At 55.3% G+C, this 19,252-nt stretch overlaps 1 protein-coding gene across 1 annotated transcript; it reads right to left on the bottom strand.

The window, feature by feature from the left end:
• Positions 1-493: 493 nt before the first annotated feature.
• On the bottom strand, positions 494-19,020 carry EHD2 (EH domain containing 2). The gene is made up of 6 exons (XM_061139717.1): positions 18,890-19,020; positions 16,245-16,705; positions 15,601-15,698; positions 10,745-11,157; positions 5,053-5,217; positions 494-2,330 (listed from the first exon to the last, which is right to left on the bottom strand). Exons 2-6 carry the CDS (start codon positions 16,646-16,648, stop codon positions 1,779-1,781), a joined length of 1,632 nt encoding a protein of 543 aa, XP_060995700.1. The 5' UTR covers positions 16,649-16,705; positions 18,890-19,020; the 3' UTR covers positions 494-1,778.
• Positions 19,021-19,252: the final 232 nt, after the last annotated feature.

Here is a 19,252-nt window from a genome sequence, read left to right as displayed (position 1 = left end):
TGGGCAGCATCACCGCCTCTCCTCCGGGAGCCCGCTGGTGTTACGTGTCAAGAACTGTGTACCCAGGTTGTGTGGGTGGACGTTGGAGGAGAGGGAGGAGGGCAGGGGTGCGCGCGCGCGCGCGCACACACACACACACACACACGCGCGCGCGCGCGCACACACACACACACACACACACACCCCTACGCCCCAGGGCTTGGTTCCCAGGCTCCCGTGGCAGGAGGTAGGAGGGAGGGATGTCCCAGAGGGAGGGTCCCAGAGTAACTTTTCTACGGAAAATATGTCGGTCTGGCCCCCAGCCCAGGCCTGAGTCATCAGGCTCCCGATGCATTGAGTCATGGCCTCCACCTCCGCCCTTGAGAGCTTGGAAGGGACCCCCTCCCCCCAGCCCCTGCGCCGTGAAGTCATGCCCAGGGCCCTCCTTCCCCGGGGGGTTTGGGCGGAGAGCGATCCCTGCCCTCATCCCATCTCTAGACAGCCAGACTCGCACTGGGAAAGAAGCCTTGGCTTTATTTGCACTGTGGGAACGCTATTCCGTTCCCAGTCCCCTCCCGGGCTTGGGGTGAGGGGTGATGGGCGTGGAAATCCCAGCGAGCTCCCTGGAGGGGGCGTCATCCCCATCTATTTCGCTCTTCGCCCCATCTTTTTCCGTGGGGTCCCCCACCAGGGTCAGGCACTAGTATGTGGTGAAGGCAGGGAAAGGTGTGTGTAGTGGGGGATGAGAGTTCCTTTTAGGGGAGGGGAGGGAGGGCTGTAGCACCAAGAACCCCTCCCCCCACGACGTCCCTGAAAAGGGGACTAAAATGACAACCTGGGGCTTTCCTATCTGGCAGGGGCTCCACTTAAATATGGACGGTGGGCGGAGAGGCCGTGCCCCGCGCCGTCTGAAATGCAGACCATCAGTTGTGGGGAGCCTGGGGTGGGGGGGGCAGGTAGCAGGCCAGACTTTCAGTCCAGAGCAGGTGAGCCGCGGAGGACAGAAGGCCTCAGAGTGTGCGCGGGTCTGGGAGGAGCAGGCGTGGAGGGGGCTTTTCGTCCACGGAGGATCCTTAGTCAAGAAGGGGGGGTGGCCGGAGCTGGGGGGAGGGGCTGAGAGGGGTCCCGCGGAGGAAGGAAGTAGGAGGTTGCATCTCCCCCGCTATGAGCACCCCCCCCCCCCCCCCCCCCCCCCCGCCGCGGTCCCTAGGCCTGAGGACCCGATGGGGAGGAGGGGCCTTGCCCGGATGGGCAAGAGGAAGTGGGGCGGTGGGGTGTTAGTCATTTCAACCAAGAGGCAGTTCACTTACGGGATCGACGAGGGGTCTCGCTCAGAACCAGGGATCAGACTGGTTGCGGCTGGGTGTGTGTCTGAGTGTGAGTGACCCTGGGGTGTGCCCTCTCCTGAGAATGTCAGCTCCATGAGAGCAGCAGATAAATGTGTCTGCTTTACTCCCCAGTGTCTAGAAGGAGCCCTGAACATAGAAGGTGCTCAATAAATACGTGAATGAATGAGGCACGGATGGGTGCTTCTGTGCGTTAAGTGTGGAATGATGTGCTGAGTGTAACGTGAGGGTAGAGGTGTGAAGGGTGGGCAGAGAAGCCTTGCCCCTCCCCTGGTCCCCACTGTCTGACAGTGGGGGGTGGGGGCAGCGGGACCCCCATCCTTACAGCTGGGAGAGTGGGCAGGCAGCGTGCTTGTGGGCCGGGGGTGGAGATGTGTGTGCAGCCATCCGAGCTGGGGAGCCACAGCAGGGCAAGAGGGAGGAAGGGCAGGCAAGGGTGGGGCGGGGGCTGGCTCACTCGGCCGAGCCCTTGTGGCGCCGCTTGGAAGGTGGCACCAGGCGGCGGGGCAGGTTGGTCGGCAGCCCGTGGCCCTCGAGCTTGGCCTCGATGAGGTGGCTGGCCAGGGCGAACTCCTCGTCGTCCAGCATGCCATCGCGGTCAACATCGCTCAGCTTCCAGATGCGACCCAGCACGGAGTTGGGGAGCTTGGTACCCACCATCCAGGTCTTGGCCTTGGTGCCACTCAGCTTGCCGTCGGCCGGCGCCAGGTTGTAGAAGATCTCATCATACTTGGACTTGTCCTTGGTCACCACCCACTCGGCGTCGTCATCCGAGCCTTCCTCGCCGTCCTCCAGGGCCTCGTCGGGCCCCCGCTCCACAAAGGGACCCATGTGGGTGCCCTCGAAAGCGCCCCCCTGCACACCCACATCCGTGCTCTCCAGCTCCTCCTGCCGGAGCAGGGGCATAAGCTTGGCGATGTCGTGGGTCAGCATCTCATCCAGGGCCTCCAGCAGCTTCGGCTTCAACGAGTGGAACTTGGTGAAGTCATGAGCCATCAGCAGCTCCTGGTTGTAGGGAGAGGGGGGGACACAGACAAGTCAGGAGGCACCATCCCCAGGCCCCCCAGCCCCGTGCTGGCTCCAGGACACTTGGGCAGCTCTTGATGGGGACAGGCAGAAGTATCTGATTATGAGGGAAGACCCCAATTCACCTGGGTACCCACCACTCAGAAGAGACTTGGCAGTAAGGTTCCACCGCCCCGTGACTCACTGGGCGAGAGGGAGAACAGGGACCTCTGACTCAGAGGAGCAGCTGTCCGCCAGCCAGTGGAGGAGGACATGAGCTTTACCAGAGCACAGCCCTCAGCCCTGCCCACCCGCTATGGCACCCCGGCCGCCCAGCCAGCACCCCCGACCATCATGCAAGTTAAGAAAATGCAATTCCTGCCACCCTGCTGGCTCTGTTACCCCACCACACAGAAAGGGTTAAGCAGCTTGCTCCCTATTTGGTGGTTAGGTTTGGGATGGACAAGTCATCAGGAGATCCTGGGACCGCCCCCCCCCCACCCCCCCACCCCGGAATCCTGGCCCCAGGCAAGAAGTCATCTGGTGCAAGAGCTGAGCCGCTGCTGGGCGGAGTCTGTGGTCACCCTGCTTCTCGCATGCACTGTTGCCAAGTCAGTTGCAACAGGAGAGTCACTGCAAAGACTGATCCACATTCTGGCGCCAGGTTAAATTTCCAGAGCCAAGGCATAAAGATCATAAGAGACCATAAAGAGACAGGGGTGTGGGGGCTTCCCTGGTGGGGCTCAGTGGTAAAGAATCTGTCTGCCAATGCCGGAGTCACGGGTGTGATCCCTGATCTGAGATGATCCCGCATGCCTCGGAGCACCTAAGCCCGAGTGCCACGCTGTTGAGCCTGTGCTCTAGAGCCCGAGAGCCGCAACTACTGAACCCAGGTGCAGCAATGACTGAAGCCAACATGCCGTGGAGCCTGTGCTCCAAAACAAGCCACCACAGCGAGAAGCCCACGCGCCACAACCAGAGTAATCCCCACTCACCACAATTAAAGAAAAGCCTGAGCAGCAACGAAGACCCAGCCTAGCCCCCCCCAAAAAAAATCATAACGACAAAAAAGTGACAGGGGTGTGATGGTTGTGAGTGAGGAGGACTCCAAGGCCAGACTGCCCAGGTTCCAGCCCAGCTGTAACTTGGGAGCTGTGCATCCTCAGGAAAGTGACTTGACCTCTCTGGTTTCCCTGTCAGTTTTCAGATTTGTAAAACAGGTTGAGAACTAGCACTGCCCTCATTGGGAGGTGGCAAAGGCTAAATGAATTCCTCTGGATCAAGTGCTCAGTAAACATCAGTGTAATCTTCACGGCTGCTCTTTATCGAGTCCAGCAGCTCTCAGCCAGGGATGGTAGTATCCCCCAGGAGACAGTGGGCAATGTCTGGGGATGTTTCTGACTGTTGTAATTTGGGAGTACTACTGACATCTAGCGAGTAGAGCCCAGGGATGCTGCTAAACCCAGGGGGCTGCAATGCACAAGACAGCCCCCTACAATGAAGAATTATCTAGTCCTAAATGTCAGTAGCTCAGAGGTTGAGAAACCTTGATCCAGCCCTAACTCAGTGCCAGATACTGTCCTGAGGAAGTCACTAACACCAGCCAATTCAGCATCCAGGGTAGATACAATCAGGATGATGTCCATTTTCCAGTTGAAGAAACTGAGGCTCAGGAAGGGTGAGTGACTTGCACAGGTTCACGGAGCTAGTCAGTGGCCAAGAGGAATTTCACTGTACTGTAATTCTTCAGTCTTGGAGTAGAAACATCGCAGACCCAAAGGTCACAGGCTTTGAGAATCACCCCAACACAGCCTCAAAGCAAAGCCTGGGCCAAGGGGCTAGTCCTTGCCTCCATGCCTGAGCTTGGACCTCTGTCCCCCCACGTCCACTGGTTGCTCCTGCCCCTGCTCACCTCCAGCGGCTCTTCATTCACCCCAGGCTGCCACACCCAGACCCAGGGCTTTCCGCGTCACGGTCTAATCCTACGCCTGAACAGGGGAGGAGCCTTCAGTGATCCCCCAATATTCATCTTTCCTTCCTCCTCACTATAGAATCCCCGAATGTTACCTCGGCACCTAGAGGAAAAACTGCACTTCCCAGCTTCCCTTACAGCACTGTGGCCGTGTGACTATGCTCTGGCCAACCAGAAGTCAACACAAGTTGTGCTTGCAACTCCAGAATTACCCTGTTCAATATAGTAGCCACATGTGGTTATTTAAATTAGTTAACATTTCCATCCTCATAGAAAGTAGTATTGGACGGCACTGTTCTACAAGTTGTTCTTAGATTGTACCATTAGCTCCCCCCTCCCCCACGTCTTGCTGGTTGGAATGCAGACACAATGGCTGGAGTTTCCACAGCCATTTTGTACCATGAGGGGTTCTTGGGCCTGGAGGCCAGGCATGGAGGAGAAGGGGCCAGGCATGGACAGAAGAGAACTGGGTCCCTGATTCTGTAAAGCACCAAACCAGCCCTGGACCATCTTCCAAGATATTTATGAAGGAGAAAAATAAACTTCTATCCTAATTAAGCCACTATTACTTTGGGTTTTCTCTTCACTCCCTTATCCTAACTCACACAACCATACTTTCACGGAACCATTCGTGGGAGGTACTTTCAGGAACCTGCCATCCATCCCTCTAGTTTTTGAAGCCCCATCCTGAGCCTACGGAAGCTGACCTTCCCATCACCCCTTGTCCCTCCCACCTGGGCGTCCACCCACCTGCATCTTCTGGCAGTCCGGGAAGTCACCGGGAGATATGTGATGCTCCAACTGAATCTTGGCAAAGATGACAGGCAGCTTGAGGATCAGCTGCTTCTTCTTGTTCTCCTTCCCAAACACGGAGGGCATCTCCTTCTTCAGGTAGCTGATAATGTAGGCATGAACCTGGAGGGAGGAGAGTTCTCGCCTGAGCCTGCCTCTGTCACCCAGGGTGGGGAGCTCCTTAAAACATGGGTTGGCTGGAGTTTCCGATTCACCAGGTCCAGCGTGGGGCCTGAGAGTGTGAATTTCTAACAGTTACAGGTGAGCTGCTGCTGCCGTGAGTACAGGGGCTCGCCCCTCTCTTCTAGGTCATCTCAGCCCCTCCCGTGGCTTCAATATCCCTCCACGTCCACTGCCAAGTCTACATACCAGCCTCTGCCTCTCCCTGGAGCTCAACTCAGAGCCACTGCCTTGTCAACATTCCTGGACAGCTCCATCTCACGCCCTCGGTGGAATTCAGGCCCCGCCCCCGCCGCGTCACCCTCAGCTGTGCCCATCTCTGGAGGCCAATGGCACCCCCCCCACCTCTGCCTGCCCAATGGAGCCCAGAGATCTGGAAATTACTCCTGATTTGATCCTCCCTCCTCATTGGTCACATCCATTTCATCAGTCGTTCCTTTAAACTCCTAAACCTCTCTTACACTTTCCCATTTCTCTCCACCTCACCATCTCTTGCCTGGTGGGGGACAGACTTGTCACCCCACTGGACTCCTGGCTCACCCTCTGGCCCCTTCAATCCTTTCCCCATGAAGCAGCAGCTGGAGTTTTTTGTTTTTTTTTTTTTTTAGGAACAAGTGCCAGACCATGAGACACTGCTCCCAAGTCTCAATTTGCTTCTTATCCAAGTGCAAAATTCCTCCCACAGCCGCCAAGGCCTTATGGCAGCAATTCTCCAAGTGTGGTCCGGGGAATCCCCAAGGGGTCCCCAAGACTCTTTTAGGGGTTTGCACACTCAAAACTACTTTCACAAGAATGCTGAGGTGCTATGTGTCTTTTTTACCTTCATTTCCTCCTGAGTGAATCGTGCAATTGTTAAAGGCTAAAAGATCCTGCAACTAACTGAATGTAGAAACAGATGTTCGAATCCAGATGTCGCCTTTGAAGCCAGACATTAAAGAGATTTGCAAACATGTAAAACAGGGCCACTGTCCTAAGTTGTTTTTTGGGGGGTTTTGGAAAACAGTTAATTTTCATAAAACATCTGTTGTGTGTTAGCGGGCTTAGTCGCTCAGTCATGTCCGACTCTGTGACCCCATGGGCTGTATAGCCCACCAGGCGCCTCTGTCCATGGGATTCTCCAGGCAAGAAGACTGGAGTGGATTAAAAAAAAAAATACTGGAGTGGGTTGCCATTTCCTTCTACAGGGGATTTTCCAGACCCAGAGATCAAACCCAGGTCTCCTGCATTGCAGGCAGATTCTTTATCATCTGAGCCACCAGGGAAGCCCAAAACATCTGTTACTTAGGTTAACAGGCAGTAGGTTTTTCTTGCTATTTAAATGATTTGATAAGACTATCAATATCTGTTAATATAGATATTAATATCTATATTAACAGATATTAAGATGTTAATATCTGTTAATATATTGGCATGCTCAATAATGTATTGATAACATTTATAATAAACTGTTATCTACTATTAAGTATGTAAGTATTTTTTGGGAATTCCCCAGTGGTCCAGTGGTTAGGACTCCACACTTTCACTGCCAAGGGCTCAGGTTCAATCCCTGGTCGGGGAAGTAAGATCCTACAAGCCTCATGGTGAGGCCAATATAAGTATTGTTGGTTAATTAATATTATGAGAGAAAGTGAAACGTTTTCTCAGTTTTAACTTTTTCTTTTTTGGGCTGCACCACGAGGCTTGTGGGATCTTAGTTCCCTGATCAGGGAGTGAACTCAGGCCATGGCGGTGAAAGCGCCAAGTGTTAACCTCTGGACCACCAGCGAATTCCCTCAGTTTCCTAATATGGTTAATATAGAAAGATCTAATCTGTGTATATACAAACTCTTTGGGGGTCTTCAGTAATATTTTAGAGTGTAATGAGGTCCTGAGATGGAAAGGTTTGAGAAGCACTGCTCTGCATGCCTTGCCCCCTGCCCCTATCTGCTCCAGCTTCCTCAACTGCCTTCCTTTTTTTTTTTTTTTCATTTTTATATCAGCCTGCAAAACTCTTTCCTACATCAAGGCCTTTGCACATGCTACCCTCTGCCTGGAATTCCGCCCTGGTCTTCCAACAACTGAGACCTTCAGCTTCCTTTTTCTTTTTTGGCCGCACCAGGCTACATGTGGATCTTAGTTCTTAGTTCCCCAACCAGGGATTGAGCTTGTGCCCCCTGCACTGGAAGGCAGAGGCTTAACAGCTGGGCCACCGGGGAAATCCCACCCTTCAGCTTCCTTCTGATGTCACCTCCTGCCAGAGACCATCCTGTGGGAAGCAGGTGCCCCAAGCACCACCATCCAATTTCTTTCAATCTTTACTTTCATTGTTTCATTCACAGCAATTATCCCAATCCATCATCATTTACTTATTCTGTCTCCTTCCATCAGAACGTGCGCTCCAGGAGGGCTGGGACCTTCTCTGTTTCCTCTGTCCCTGGCGTTGGCACAGTGTGCAGAGAAAAGACTCAAGAAATATTTGTGAAGTAAACCAGTGAACCTGAGAGCCTTTGAGCCACAATCTCGTATGTTATCAAAAAGCAAACCAGGAGAGAAAACCAGCATTCACATGTCCTGTTTTTAAATGTGCTGTACTTAGTCGCTCAGTCGTGTCTGACTCTGAGACCCCATGGACTACAGCCCACCAGGCTCCTCTGTCCATGCGGATTCACCAGGCAAGAATACTGGAGTGGGTTGCCATGCCCTCCTCCAGGTGATCTTCCCAACCCAGGGATGGAACCCAGGTCTCCCGCATTGCAGGCAGTTTCTTTGCCATCTGAGCCACCAGGGAAGCCCTATTTTTAAATAGGAAGCTCAATAATTAAATGGATATGCTTAAGTAAAAATAGAATGTATCTGGAAAAAGAAGAAACTATTCTTGGGGGTTGTCTGCAAGAAAGAGAACCTGGGGGCTGTTGGGGTCAGGGGTGGGAGGGGGCACCTTTGACAGTACATGAGTGCTTTCCCATGAGATGGTCTTAAATGTTCAATTAAAAACACTCTCTAAAAATTCCTTTTAGTGAGTCATAGATTTAGAACGCTAAACATTCTGGTGGCACCTTGGCTGGCTTTGAATTCTCATATCCTTTCATCTCCACCATCCTGTCTCCTCCAGGGCTCCATATTCAAGCACGTCCCGGTTTCAGGGCCTTTGCACTTGCTATTTCCTCTGCCTGGGTATAGTCTCCCCCAGATGTCCATTCTGTTCACCTTTCCCGCTTCTTTAGTTCTCTGCTCGAGAATCACCTCCTCCAGGAGACCCTCCCTGATGACCCTAGTCCCTTAAATAGCCCACCAGTCTCTCCTCTGCTTCATGTTTCTTCATAATCCTTATCACATTCAGTGTATCAGAGCTGAATTTAATACTCACTTCCCCATTAAAAAGCAATTCTACAAGAAAAGAAACTATCTGCTTTTGTTTCCTGCGGCATCTCCAGCTTTTAGAACAGTACAGGAGCCCACTGTCGGCCCTCGGTCACAATTTGTGGAATGAAAGCTACTGAGCTGCCTCAGAGAGCTCCGTAGGAAGGCTCAGGGCATCCCGGCCTCTTTAGAATCAGAACCTCCCAAGACCCTGCCCATCAAGGGTCTTGACCTGTGCTCAAAAATCACACAGCCCATGGAAATCGCCCCTTCTAACAGCAGCTGTCGCTTCAAACAAAGGGCAGAGCCAGAGGGTTCACCCAAATCCTAGATCCTTACAGACAGGGAAACTGAGGCATAGAGGGGTAGTTACCAAGAGTGAGGAGAGGCCTTGTACTGTTGGGGCAGAGTAGGTGGGGAAGTGAATGGTGTGGGCTGTTGTTTGATGGCTGGACCAGGTGTGGCAGAATCACACGTGGGGGATGAGCGGGTGACACACGGCAGGAAAGGGCACCGAGGCTTGGTCACAGTAGACCCCGTATTTTCTGTAGCACGGGGGAACCACAGAGGAGCTGCAGGATCAAGGGGGAGGCGTGGCCTGCAGGTCTGAGGGGGCCAATCAGGGCAGGGGTGTGGCCAGCCCGGTAGGTGGGGCCTGCGAGAGCGGGCCAATGGGGAGAGGGGGCGGAGCCTAAGGGCCGCTCTTCTGCAACCCAGAAGACGGGAGGAGGGAGGGCGCTAATGGCTTTTCCAGAGAGGAAGCGGGGGAAGGTGCCAGGAAGAGATAAGGTGGGTGGGCGGGCTGAGCCGGGGCGCGGGTCCGGGACTCCGGGGTTTGTCTGGGTTTCCGGAGCCGCCTCCTGCATGGTGGGGGCACCAGGTGTCCGGCCCCACCCCGCCCCTCGCTCCCACGGACCTTGGAGTTCTAGCTCCCGCTGCTGTCGGCTTCCCCGAGGGGCCTGCGGGACCGGGGTCCGTGGGGGAAGCGGGTGAACTAGGGGGAGACCGAGGGAGGGAAAAGATGAAGAGAGAGGAGAGAAAGAGAAAAGAGAATGATGAGGGAAAAAAGATTAAGAGAAAAAAACAGAAAGGTAGAAATGAAGAGATCTAGACAGACAGACAGACAGAGACAGTCCAGGGCCTGGGCAGAGGAGAGAAAGGTGTTTTCTGGAGGCTTCAGGAGCTGACCACACTGGGCCGCTCCCTCCTAAGGAGGATTCCTGGGGTGGGGGGTGGGGGCTCTGACTCACCCCCTCTGCTGCTCCTTAAACCAACACCTCAGGCTCCTCCACCCCCATAACCTTCCAGGCCTCCTTGCCTGCTCGGCTTCCTGCCCCACCTCCAGCCTGGCTGGCAGCCTCCCCTGCGAATGTTCCATTCGGCCTCCAAAAACGCTCTTAAATCAGTGCTCCCCTCCCCTTCCCCAAGGCTATGTCCTGATCCAGGCTCCTCCTGGTTCCTCGGTCCCCCAGCCTCCTTCCTAGTCTGGGAACCCAGTCTTACTGCCTTTGGATCCACCCTCCAGAAGGCAGCGAGGGTCTGACCCTGTCCCTCCCCTACCCTGAGTCCTTCCGTGGCTCCCCAGTGCCCTTGGGACAAAGCACAGGTTCCAGACCACAGTCCCGGGTGATCTGACTCTCACCCACCCCACCCCACCCCACCCCCACCCCCCAGATGCCGTTACTCCCACCATCTACAGTGGCTTCCACACTGGCATTTCCCCTCTTCCTCGAACTGGCCATGTTCTCAACCCCAGTCCATGCACTTGCTGGCCCCATTTTCTAGAATCCTTTTCCCTCCTCATCCTCATAATCCTCCAGTTTGCAACTCAGATGCTCTCTCCTCCAAGAAGTTCTCCAGGGCTTTCCCCTGGGCTCCCCAGTTCTCAGCCCTGACCATGCCGGATGGTCACTCTGGGGATGAAATGGTCTTCTCCCCTGGACTGCCGTGGTCAGAGCTCCCTTCCCAGTACCACCTGGCAGAGGGCCAGGCATAACAGGAGAACTTTCTCAGATTAGAGAACTAACTCACCAGAGAGCTGATGCCAGATCAGGGACCAGCAGTCAAGCAAAGGAGGATCAGGGAAAAGGCAAGAGCGGCCGCTGCCTCCCCACCCCCCATCACTGCTCACCCGCACCAGCCGGGCTCTCTTCACCAGGTCATTGAGCTTGCGCAGCGCCGCGTGGCGCGGCAGGCCCTGGATGTCCCGGAAAAGGTCTTGTTCCTCCAGCTCGAAGAGGCGCCGGTTGTCCGGTACCAGCAGGGGCTGGGACCAGAAGGAGCCGATGTAGACGCGCAGCACCTCGGGCGTGCCCACCACCTTGCCCAGCGCCCACATGAGCGCCCCGTAGACACGCATCAGCTGCTGCGTCTCCACCATGTCGGCCTTGTTGAGCACCACGCGGATCTTGTCCTCGTGGCCTCGCAGGGCGCCGATAGCCTCCGAGAACTCGTCCGAGATCTCCAGCTTGTGAGCATCGAAGAGCAGAATGATGAGGTCCACGCGCTCCGCGAACCAGCGCAGCACAGCCGGGAAGTCGTAGCCTGCAGGGGAGGGGTGGTACGGGGCGTGTGCCTGCGAGCTCGCTTCAGTCATGTCCAACTCTGCGACCCCATGGACTGTAGCCCCTTAGGTTCCTCTGTCCAATGGGATTCTCCAGGCACGAATACTGGAGTGGGTTGCCAGACCCTCCTCCAGGGGATCTTCCCCACCCAGGGGTCCAACCTTCTCTTGTGTCTCCTGCACTGCAGGCGGATTCTTTACCACTCAGTCACAGGGGCTCCAGTCCCCCAAAGCAGAGGTCAGCCCCCAGCCTTCAGCCATTGGGACACATTCATTGTTTTTGGCTCAAACTGGACTGTACAGATGTTCAGGTTGTTAACCACTGAAAATTTTGTCTGTGGGAAATAGCTCCAGGCCCTCAGCCTCCAGAATTTCGCCATCACTCCGGCCCTCTAGCCATCCAACTACGGAGGACAATCACCCCCTCACCTTTCCATTCATTCTTTGGGCAAATATTAGCAGCTTGCATCGGTCCCCTTATTAGAACACTGAAATGTTTCCTAATAAACTCCCTATGCTTCTATGGACCTTTGAGTCCCCCAAATGCCACCATCAACTCCAACTCCTCCCCAGGATGTGTCAGATCGCCCTACCATCCAGCAACTGAAGATTTTACATGGGCCCTTATTAGAGTCTTGCCATAGCAGATGTTAAATATTATAAATTTATTAACAATAAATTACCAAGAGTCTCCTGTGTGCTGGGCCCTATCCTGGACACTGGGGATCCCACAGAGAACACACAAAGTCCTTGCCTTTGTAGGGCACCTATCCCACCAACAGCTGGCTCCTGGGCCCATTCATTCATTCCTTTCACCATTCATTTCTTCGTTCACTCATCCATTCAGCAGCAAGCGAGGCCTTGGGAGAGCAGATAGGAGCCGTTGAGACCCCCTGACTTGGCAGTCGGGGAAGGCCTGGGTTTGAATCCCGACTCTGCTTCTATCAGCTACTTAAGGAAGCAAGTAACATCTCTGAACCTCTGTTTCCTCTTTGGTAAAATGAGAATCATCATAAAACCTACCTCCTAGGACTGTGTGAAGATGGAAAGAACACACATGAGCTAAGCTATATGAAGAGTTTAAAGAGTGCCTGGCTCTGAACTATACACTTAAAAAGAGTGAGCTTTAGGCATGTAAATTATACAATAAAACTTTTAAAAAACAAAACAAAAAAACAACAAGGACTTCCCTGGTGGTCCAGTGGCTGAGAATCTACCTTGCAGAGCAGGGAACACGGGTTCAATCCCTGGTGGGGGAACTAAGGTCCCACATGCTGTGGAAGAGCTAAGCCCACTCAGCACAGCTACTGAGCCTGCACACTCTGGAGCCCACATGCTGCAACTAAGACCCGATGCAATCAAATGAATAAACATTAAAAACTAACCAGAAATCCCCACGGAGCTAGGCACACGGCGAGCAACCCACAAAAGGTCCTCACAATGCCTGCGAGTCACTGCGGTGGAGCTCTCCAGGAGCCGCCCTCAGAGCAGCCTGCTCTGTGCTGGGCACACAGGGTGGGTACCGTCCAGAGTGGCCAGTCTGGGATGGGAAAACCCAGGGAGCCGCAGGAGCCCAGAGACGGGTGCCTGACCACCGAGGCTGGGTGGTCAGGGAGGGCTTCCCGGAGGAGGAAACATTGAGGGGTGATCTGGGGGGCGAGGAGTTAACTGGTGGGACAGACAGCCATGGCCGATTCACCAGAAGTCATCGCATGCCCTCCCCAATTCAACTCATTGAATCTTCAAAACGACTCCAGGGGACAAGCACTCTTATGACCCCTATTTTCCAAAAGGGGAAACTGAGGAACAGAGTGGTTAAGGAGTCCACTGGTTAATTTGCTCCAGACACAGAAACACAGAGCCGAAGCCCCGGGGGCCTCCATGCTCTGCTGGGGAGCTGGTGCCGGGCCCATCCTGCCTGAGCGCAAGCAGGTTCCTGTAGACACAGGGGACTGGATGGGACGGGAGGGGGTGGGGGACGCTGTTTTGCGGGGAGGGTGGGCCAGGTCAACAGAGGGACCAAAGCTAGGGCCCCTCCTCTGTCCGCAATGTCTCACACACACACACACACACACACACACACACACACACACACACGTCCAGATTTGGAAAGTGTGTCTCATGCAGGGAGAGAGGGAGGGCCGGAGGTTGAGTCAGCATGGGAATGGGAGACGTGGCAGGCAGACACCCCAGGTGCACAATGACAGCCTCACAGGCGAAAAGCAGTCATCACAGGACCTTCCGTAGCACCTCCCGTGGGCCACATACTGCTCTAAGTGCCTCACACAGTTTGACTCTTTTTTTTTGGCCTCGCCACGTGGCATGCAGGCTACAGGATCTTAGCCCCCTGTCGGGGTTGAACCCACACTCCTGCAATGGAAGCATGGAGTCCTAACCACTGGACCACTGGGGAAGTCAACGAGGTATGTCATGTGACTATCATGTTCCCATTTTACAGGTGAGAAAACTAAGGCACGGGGAGGTTAAGTGGTTAGGCCAAGGTCTCACAGCTTAGAAGGAGCAGAGGCCAGATTTGAACCTGCCAGAAGGCTCCCCTCTGCTTCAGTCACACACCTGTGCATTCACAGATATTCTACAGAGGCGACATGTTCCAGCAGTGCACACACACATGCACATACACACGTGCACTCAGGAGCAAGCATGCACCTGGACACCATCCGAGTCACACGCTACAAGATGCAGACCCTCACACACACCCTCGCGAGCAATCCGGAACCTACATAGATATCCAAGGTCACACAATGGCAAAGATGTTGGCAACGTAACAGATAGAGAGGAGCAGGCATACAACGTGCCTGTGCACACTTGCACACCCACCAAACAAAGGACACAATTATATACAGTTACACAAAAGATACACTCATGCACACACACACTCTCACTTGTACACACAAGGGCACAACTGTATATAGAGATGCGGTTATACCCAATCTAACAAAATCATCTCAGTCCTACAGGGCCACACACAGGCACGAGCAGAGCGCTGACACCTCAGAGTCACACCCACAGTCACACGGATGCAGTCCGCCAGGCTCCTCTGTCCATGGGATCCTCCAGGCAAGAATACTGGAGTAGGTTGCGGTTTCCTCCTCCAGGGGATCTTCCCCACCCAGGGATTGAGCCCGCATGTCCTGCATTGGCAGGCGGGTTCTTTACCACTGAGCCGCCTGGGAATCCCACACACCTTCCCAGACACACACTAAATGATCCACAAAGTCACAGAAAAGTTCCCCTGCACAACACACCAACCACACGTTTCACAAGACAACTACCTACAGAGACACGGTCAGTCACAGTCACACACAATTCCACAAGCGCCGCCCCGCCCCCCAGGCCCTTGGAGCTGCCCAAAGTCACACCCAGCCACCCACACGGGCACAGACGCTCATACACACACGCACCCTCAAGACAGACAGACAGACAGACAGACACACTCTCCTCTTCCTCTACTCCCGCAGCCACAGAAAGAGACCCCCGTTCTCTCCCCCACTTCCTTTGGGCCTCCATCTGGCATCCCCGCCAAGACTCGAAGTGGCCCCCCTCCAACTCTCCCGAGGGACCCCCCCCGCCCCCCCTCACCTTCCCGATCGGGCTGGCAGCTCCCCTCCCCCTCCCCCATGTCCTATGCAGCTGTCTCCTGCCTCTCTCCCGGGGACAGGCTCCTGCTGGGCAGCCGCCAGGGACACCGGTAACCCTCCGCGCCCTCGCCAGAGCGAGGCCCAGCCTCCCTGCCTCCTCGCCGAGGCCTCCCGGTCCCCTCTGCCCCACACTGCAGCCTCCTTTGCCCCAGTTTCTGGCCTCCGAGGCCTCGCGGGGCAGGGGTGGGAGGGGCTAGAAATGAGGGGGGTGCGGCGCAGAGACCGAGCCAGGCGGGGCAGGGGTGGGGGCCGGGCTCACCCGGAGGCCCCGCTGGAATTCACCCCTCCCCCCGCCGCTCTCCCCGCACAGCTGTTTATAAATTCCTGGCCGCCCTTGGCCCCTGCCCAGACTCCCCGTCCCGGGCCCTCCTCAGCTCCATCCGTGGCCCAGAGGTGGAGCCAGGCGCTGACAGCGGCCCAGGGCCTCCCCACCCGGCTCTGCCTTCTTGCTGGGTCTCCCATCTCTCCGGATCCTCTTTCTGGATCCCGGCCTCGCCCTCTGAATCTCTGTCCACCTTTGAGTCTCTCTCTCTCTCTCGATCTCTGCCCCCCCATCCTTTGGACCCGCGCAGACATGCAGCCGCAGCGGGTTCACACGTGTTCATCCACACGCCTCCCCCACCCTTCAGCGCGCGCCAGCTCGGAGGAGTCACAGCCTTCCACCAGCTCCCTTCGGCTACGCAGCCAGCTCAGGGCCGGCCCACACAGTCCTAGCAGCGACCCTGGGCCCTCCTCCCTCAGACCCAGGGGTCCAGCCTCACTCACCACGGCTCACTCTCTGCTTGGCTCCGGACAGGATCCCCGGGGTGTCGATGATGCTAATGCTCTCCAGGACCTGATTGGGGAGCTGGGCACACATGAACCTGGGGCAGAGGGAAGGTCAGGGGTCAATGCAGGGACCGGCAGGAGGAGGGACACATGAGAAGGGAACCCAGGACTTGCACGGAGGAGACTCAGGTTCGGAGAGGGGAAGAATCTTAAAAGAGAAAAGGAAGATCAGGACAGAGAATAAGGACTCTAAAAAGAAAAAAAAAAAAAAAAAAATCAGAGCTGATGTTAATTGAGCACGTACTTCGTGCGGGGTGCTGTTCTAAGCACTTTGTATGTTTTCATTCATCTAGTCCCCACAACAGGCCTATGGAGGGAGGACTATGGTTATCCCCATTTTCCAGATGAGGATAAGAAATAGAGAGGTTAAGCTGCTTGCCCAAAGTCATCCAGCTAGACAGCCAGACAGGAGTCGAACTCAGGCATCACTGGCTTAACTGCTCCCCAAGAGAAGGCAAGAAGAGGAAGGCTCTAGTAGAGAGAAGGGGAATAGGACTGAAAAGCAGAGAGACACAGGCAGGGATGGGACAAAGATGGGGCCCAGGGAGAGGAAGACACCCTCCGGGCTGCTGGCCGCACACCTGTTGAGGAAGGTGTTCCCAAAGGGGTTGAGTTTACGGAAGGGCTTGTCCGGGTCAACGACCAGGGCGTTGCCAGGCACGGTGCCCTCTGTATCACCGTGCATGACAGCCACGAAGCAGTCGGTGGTGGGCTCGGGCCCCACCCGGGAGCCGGGCACCTCCTGCTCCAGCAGGTACTGGATGAAGCTGGTCTTGCCCGTGCTGTACTGGCCGGCCACCAGCACCATGGGCTTGCCGTCGAAGTCAGCATCCTCCAGGGCCGGAGAATGGAAGGTCCCGAAGCGGTAGTGCTCCTCCAAAGGCAGCAGCTTTTCGCGGTACAGCTCCTTGAGGGCCGAGGTCACCGTGCGGATGGCCTCCGGCTGCTGGCCCCGAGCCCCGCCCCGCTTCAGCCAGCTGAACATGGTGGCTGCACACTGCCCGCTGAGCTCGCTGACGGAGATGCACAGCACGAGGGCTACCTGTGGGAGGAGAGGATGTTGATGGGGGACTGCCTGGAGGAGGAGGTGGAGAAGAAAGGGAGCCAGAAGGTAGAATCGATGGAGAAGGGTGGTGGGATGAGGTGGGGGGGGTGCGGAGAGCTTCTGAGAGCACTGAGGGTGGATGGCAGGTGATGACGGCTGAAGGAGGAAGAAGGTGATTATTCCAGCTGGAGGAAGAGAAAGAGAGTAACAATGGCATGCTGGAAGAAGCGAGATTGGTGGTGGAAGCCCAAGAGATAAACAAGCGGAAGGATGCAGAAGCTGATCTGAAGAAAAGGATTCCTTCGTCTTTTTCTTTCTCCATCCCCACCCCTTCCATTATTTTGCAGTTTTCACTGAAATCGCACCATGTGTCAAGAGGTATGGATCCAAAAATAGACCAGAGACCAGTCCCCACACACTCAGAGCCTCCATTTGGAGAGAACCGGGGCACCGAGCAGTCAACGAGGCCTGGGAAAAGCTGGGTGGTGGACTTGTAGGCACCAGAGGGGGACAGGGTGAACCAGTCACAGGATTAGGAAAGCTCTGGCTGGGCTGACTTTTTTTCTTTCCACATTTATTATTCATTTGGCTGTACCACGTCTTAGTTGTGTCCTGTGGAATCTTTTCCCATACATACTCTCCAGGCCAGAATACTGGAGTGGGTAGCTGTTCCCTTCTCCAGGAGATCTTCCCATCCCAGGGATTGAACCCAGGTCCCCTGCATTGCAGGCAGATTCTTTACCAGCTGAGCCACAGGGGAAGCCCCCCGGACTGACTTTTGAGCTGCTCCTTGAAGAGTGACAAGGGCATTTAGGCAGAGAGGATGGTGGGTTTCAGGACCTGGAACTGTAAAATGGATGGACAGAGTGGCTGAGCATGTGGGCACAAGGATGAGAAATGAGTCTCAATACTGCCTGGATCCCCCCCAGATCATGATGTTATAATTCACAAGAATAATAACATTTGTGATCACTGCATGCCAGACACTGCTTTAACGCATTTAATCTTTACAATAGCCTTGTAAGGTAAGGCTATTATTACCCCCACTTTTCTGATAAGGAAATAGGGGTTCAGGAAGATAGTATAACTTCCCTGAGATCACTGTTAGCAAGTGCTTCAAGCTGGGACTCCAGGTAACCTGACCTCAGAGCCAACACTATCACAGATCTAAGGAGTTAGGGAGAGAACGAATTACCAACCCAGCAGCAACCAGCACCCCCAGCACCTAGACTGTATTCTCTACATCCCCTTACTAGCCTTTCATTCACTGTAGGATCCGTAGTGATGTCCCCCCTCCCCCTTTCATTCTTGATTATCATTCATTTGTGTCTTTGCTTTCTTTCTTTTTTCCCCCTTGATCAGTCTAAGTGGATGTTTATAATTTTACTGATCTTTGTACAGAACCGACTTTTGGTCAGATTGGAGTCTCTAGATATCATTTTCCACTAAAAGAGAAACTGAGGCTTCTGGGAGAAATGGCTAATTCCGGGGCTGAGGCAGGGAAAAAACAAGTGAGTCTGGGTCAGATAGTGGGGAAATGCTCAAACCAGGATGGGGCATGTCACAGTCTCGACAGGACTCCCACTGGCCAAAGATGGGACAATTTGAGCACCAAAAGGAACTGCACATCCAATATGTTAAAGTCCATAAAATCATAACCATGCTTTAAAAAAAAAAAAAAAGTGTGCGCGTGTGGGAGGGGGAGAATTCAGGGAGGGTGTGCCAGAAAGGTGAAGGAGAGGCTGGAGCCAAGACCTGGGACTTGGGCAGAGGGAGGGGGCCCTGGGCGGTGTCCTACACGGGGAGGGACCTGGGGGACATCTTAGTGAGGACGCTTTGGGGTGGCTGGACAGGCAGTGGGGTTGGTGAGGTAGGAGAGGAGCTTTTGGGGTGGAAGGAGGAATAGAACAGAGGGGTATGAATGCGGTGGAGGGAGCCCGCAAGGACCGACGCGCGAAGGGATGAGGAGAATGGGGAACCCAGTTACAGATTGAAGGGGCTGGTGTGGGGTGGGGGGCAGTGAGGGAGATAGAGAGGTTTCCGGAGCAGCTGGGGAGAACTGAGACCCCTGCACACTGCCTGGGGTGGAGACTGAGGGTCTTTGGCGAGCAGGGCAGGGCAGGCCCGAGGGCTCCGCGGGCGGAGGCTGGGAGGCGACAGCCTCGGTTGGGGGTCACTCACCGACGGGGCGCGCAGACTGCAGGACCGGGAAGGGAGAGCTGGGCGGGGGTCCCGCGGGGATCGGAGGCGCCCGCGGAGCGGCCTGTGCTCGCGGTCCCGTCCGGAGCCGTCTGAGCCGGGTGGGGCCCAGAACGGGGAGGAGGGACGGGAGGGGCAGAGAAGGGGGGGCGGGCGGGACGAGGCGCCCCCCCATCCCCAAACCGGGCGCCCGGCCTCTGGCGCCCCCTGGTGGGGACAGGCAGGGCGCCTTTGCGAAATGGGTGCGCGCGCGGGCTTCCCGTCCTGCATTCAAACTCCACCCCCGTCTCCCTTCCTGACATGGGAACAGCAATGATAAAACAGTAACACCACCAACAATAATAA

Source organism: Dama dama, chromosome 4, assembly GCF_033118175.1.
Source record: "Dama dama isolate Ldn47 chromosome 4, ASM3311817v1, whole genome shotgun sequence".
NCBI classification, from domain to species: domain Eukaryota; kingdom Metazoa; phylum Chordata; class Mammalia; order Artiodactyla; family Cervidae; genus Dama; species Dama dama.
This window is presented reverse-complemented; position numbering and strand designations above follow the sequence as displayed.

Excerpts from the sequence above, each read along its gene's own strand:
- EHD2 (XM_061139717.1), bottom strand. The coding sequence starts at position 16,648 with ATGTTCAGCTGGCTGAAGCGGGGCGGGGCTCGGGGCCAGCAGCCGGAG. Across the intron at positions 15,699-16,244 it reads GGGAACACCTTCCTCAACAG|GTTCATGTGTGCCCAGCTCC; the intron begins GTGTGCGGCCAG and ends CCTCTGCCCCAG. Across the intron at positions 11,158-15,600 it reads CAAGCAGAGAGTGAGCCGTG|GCTACGACTTCCCGGCTGTG; the intron begins GTGAGTGAGGCT and ends CCTCCCCTGCAG.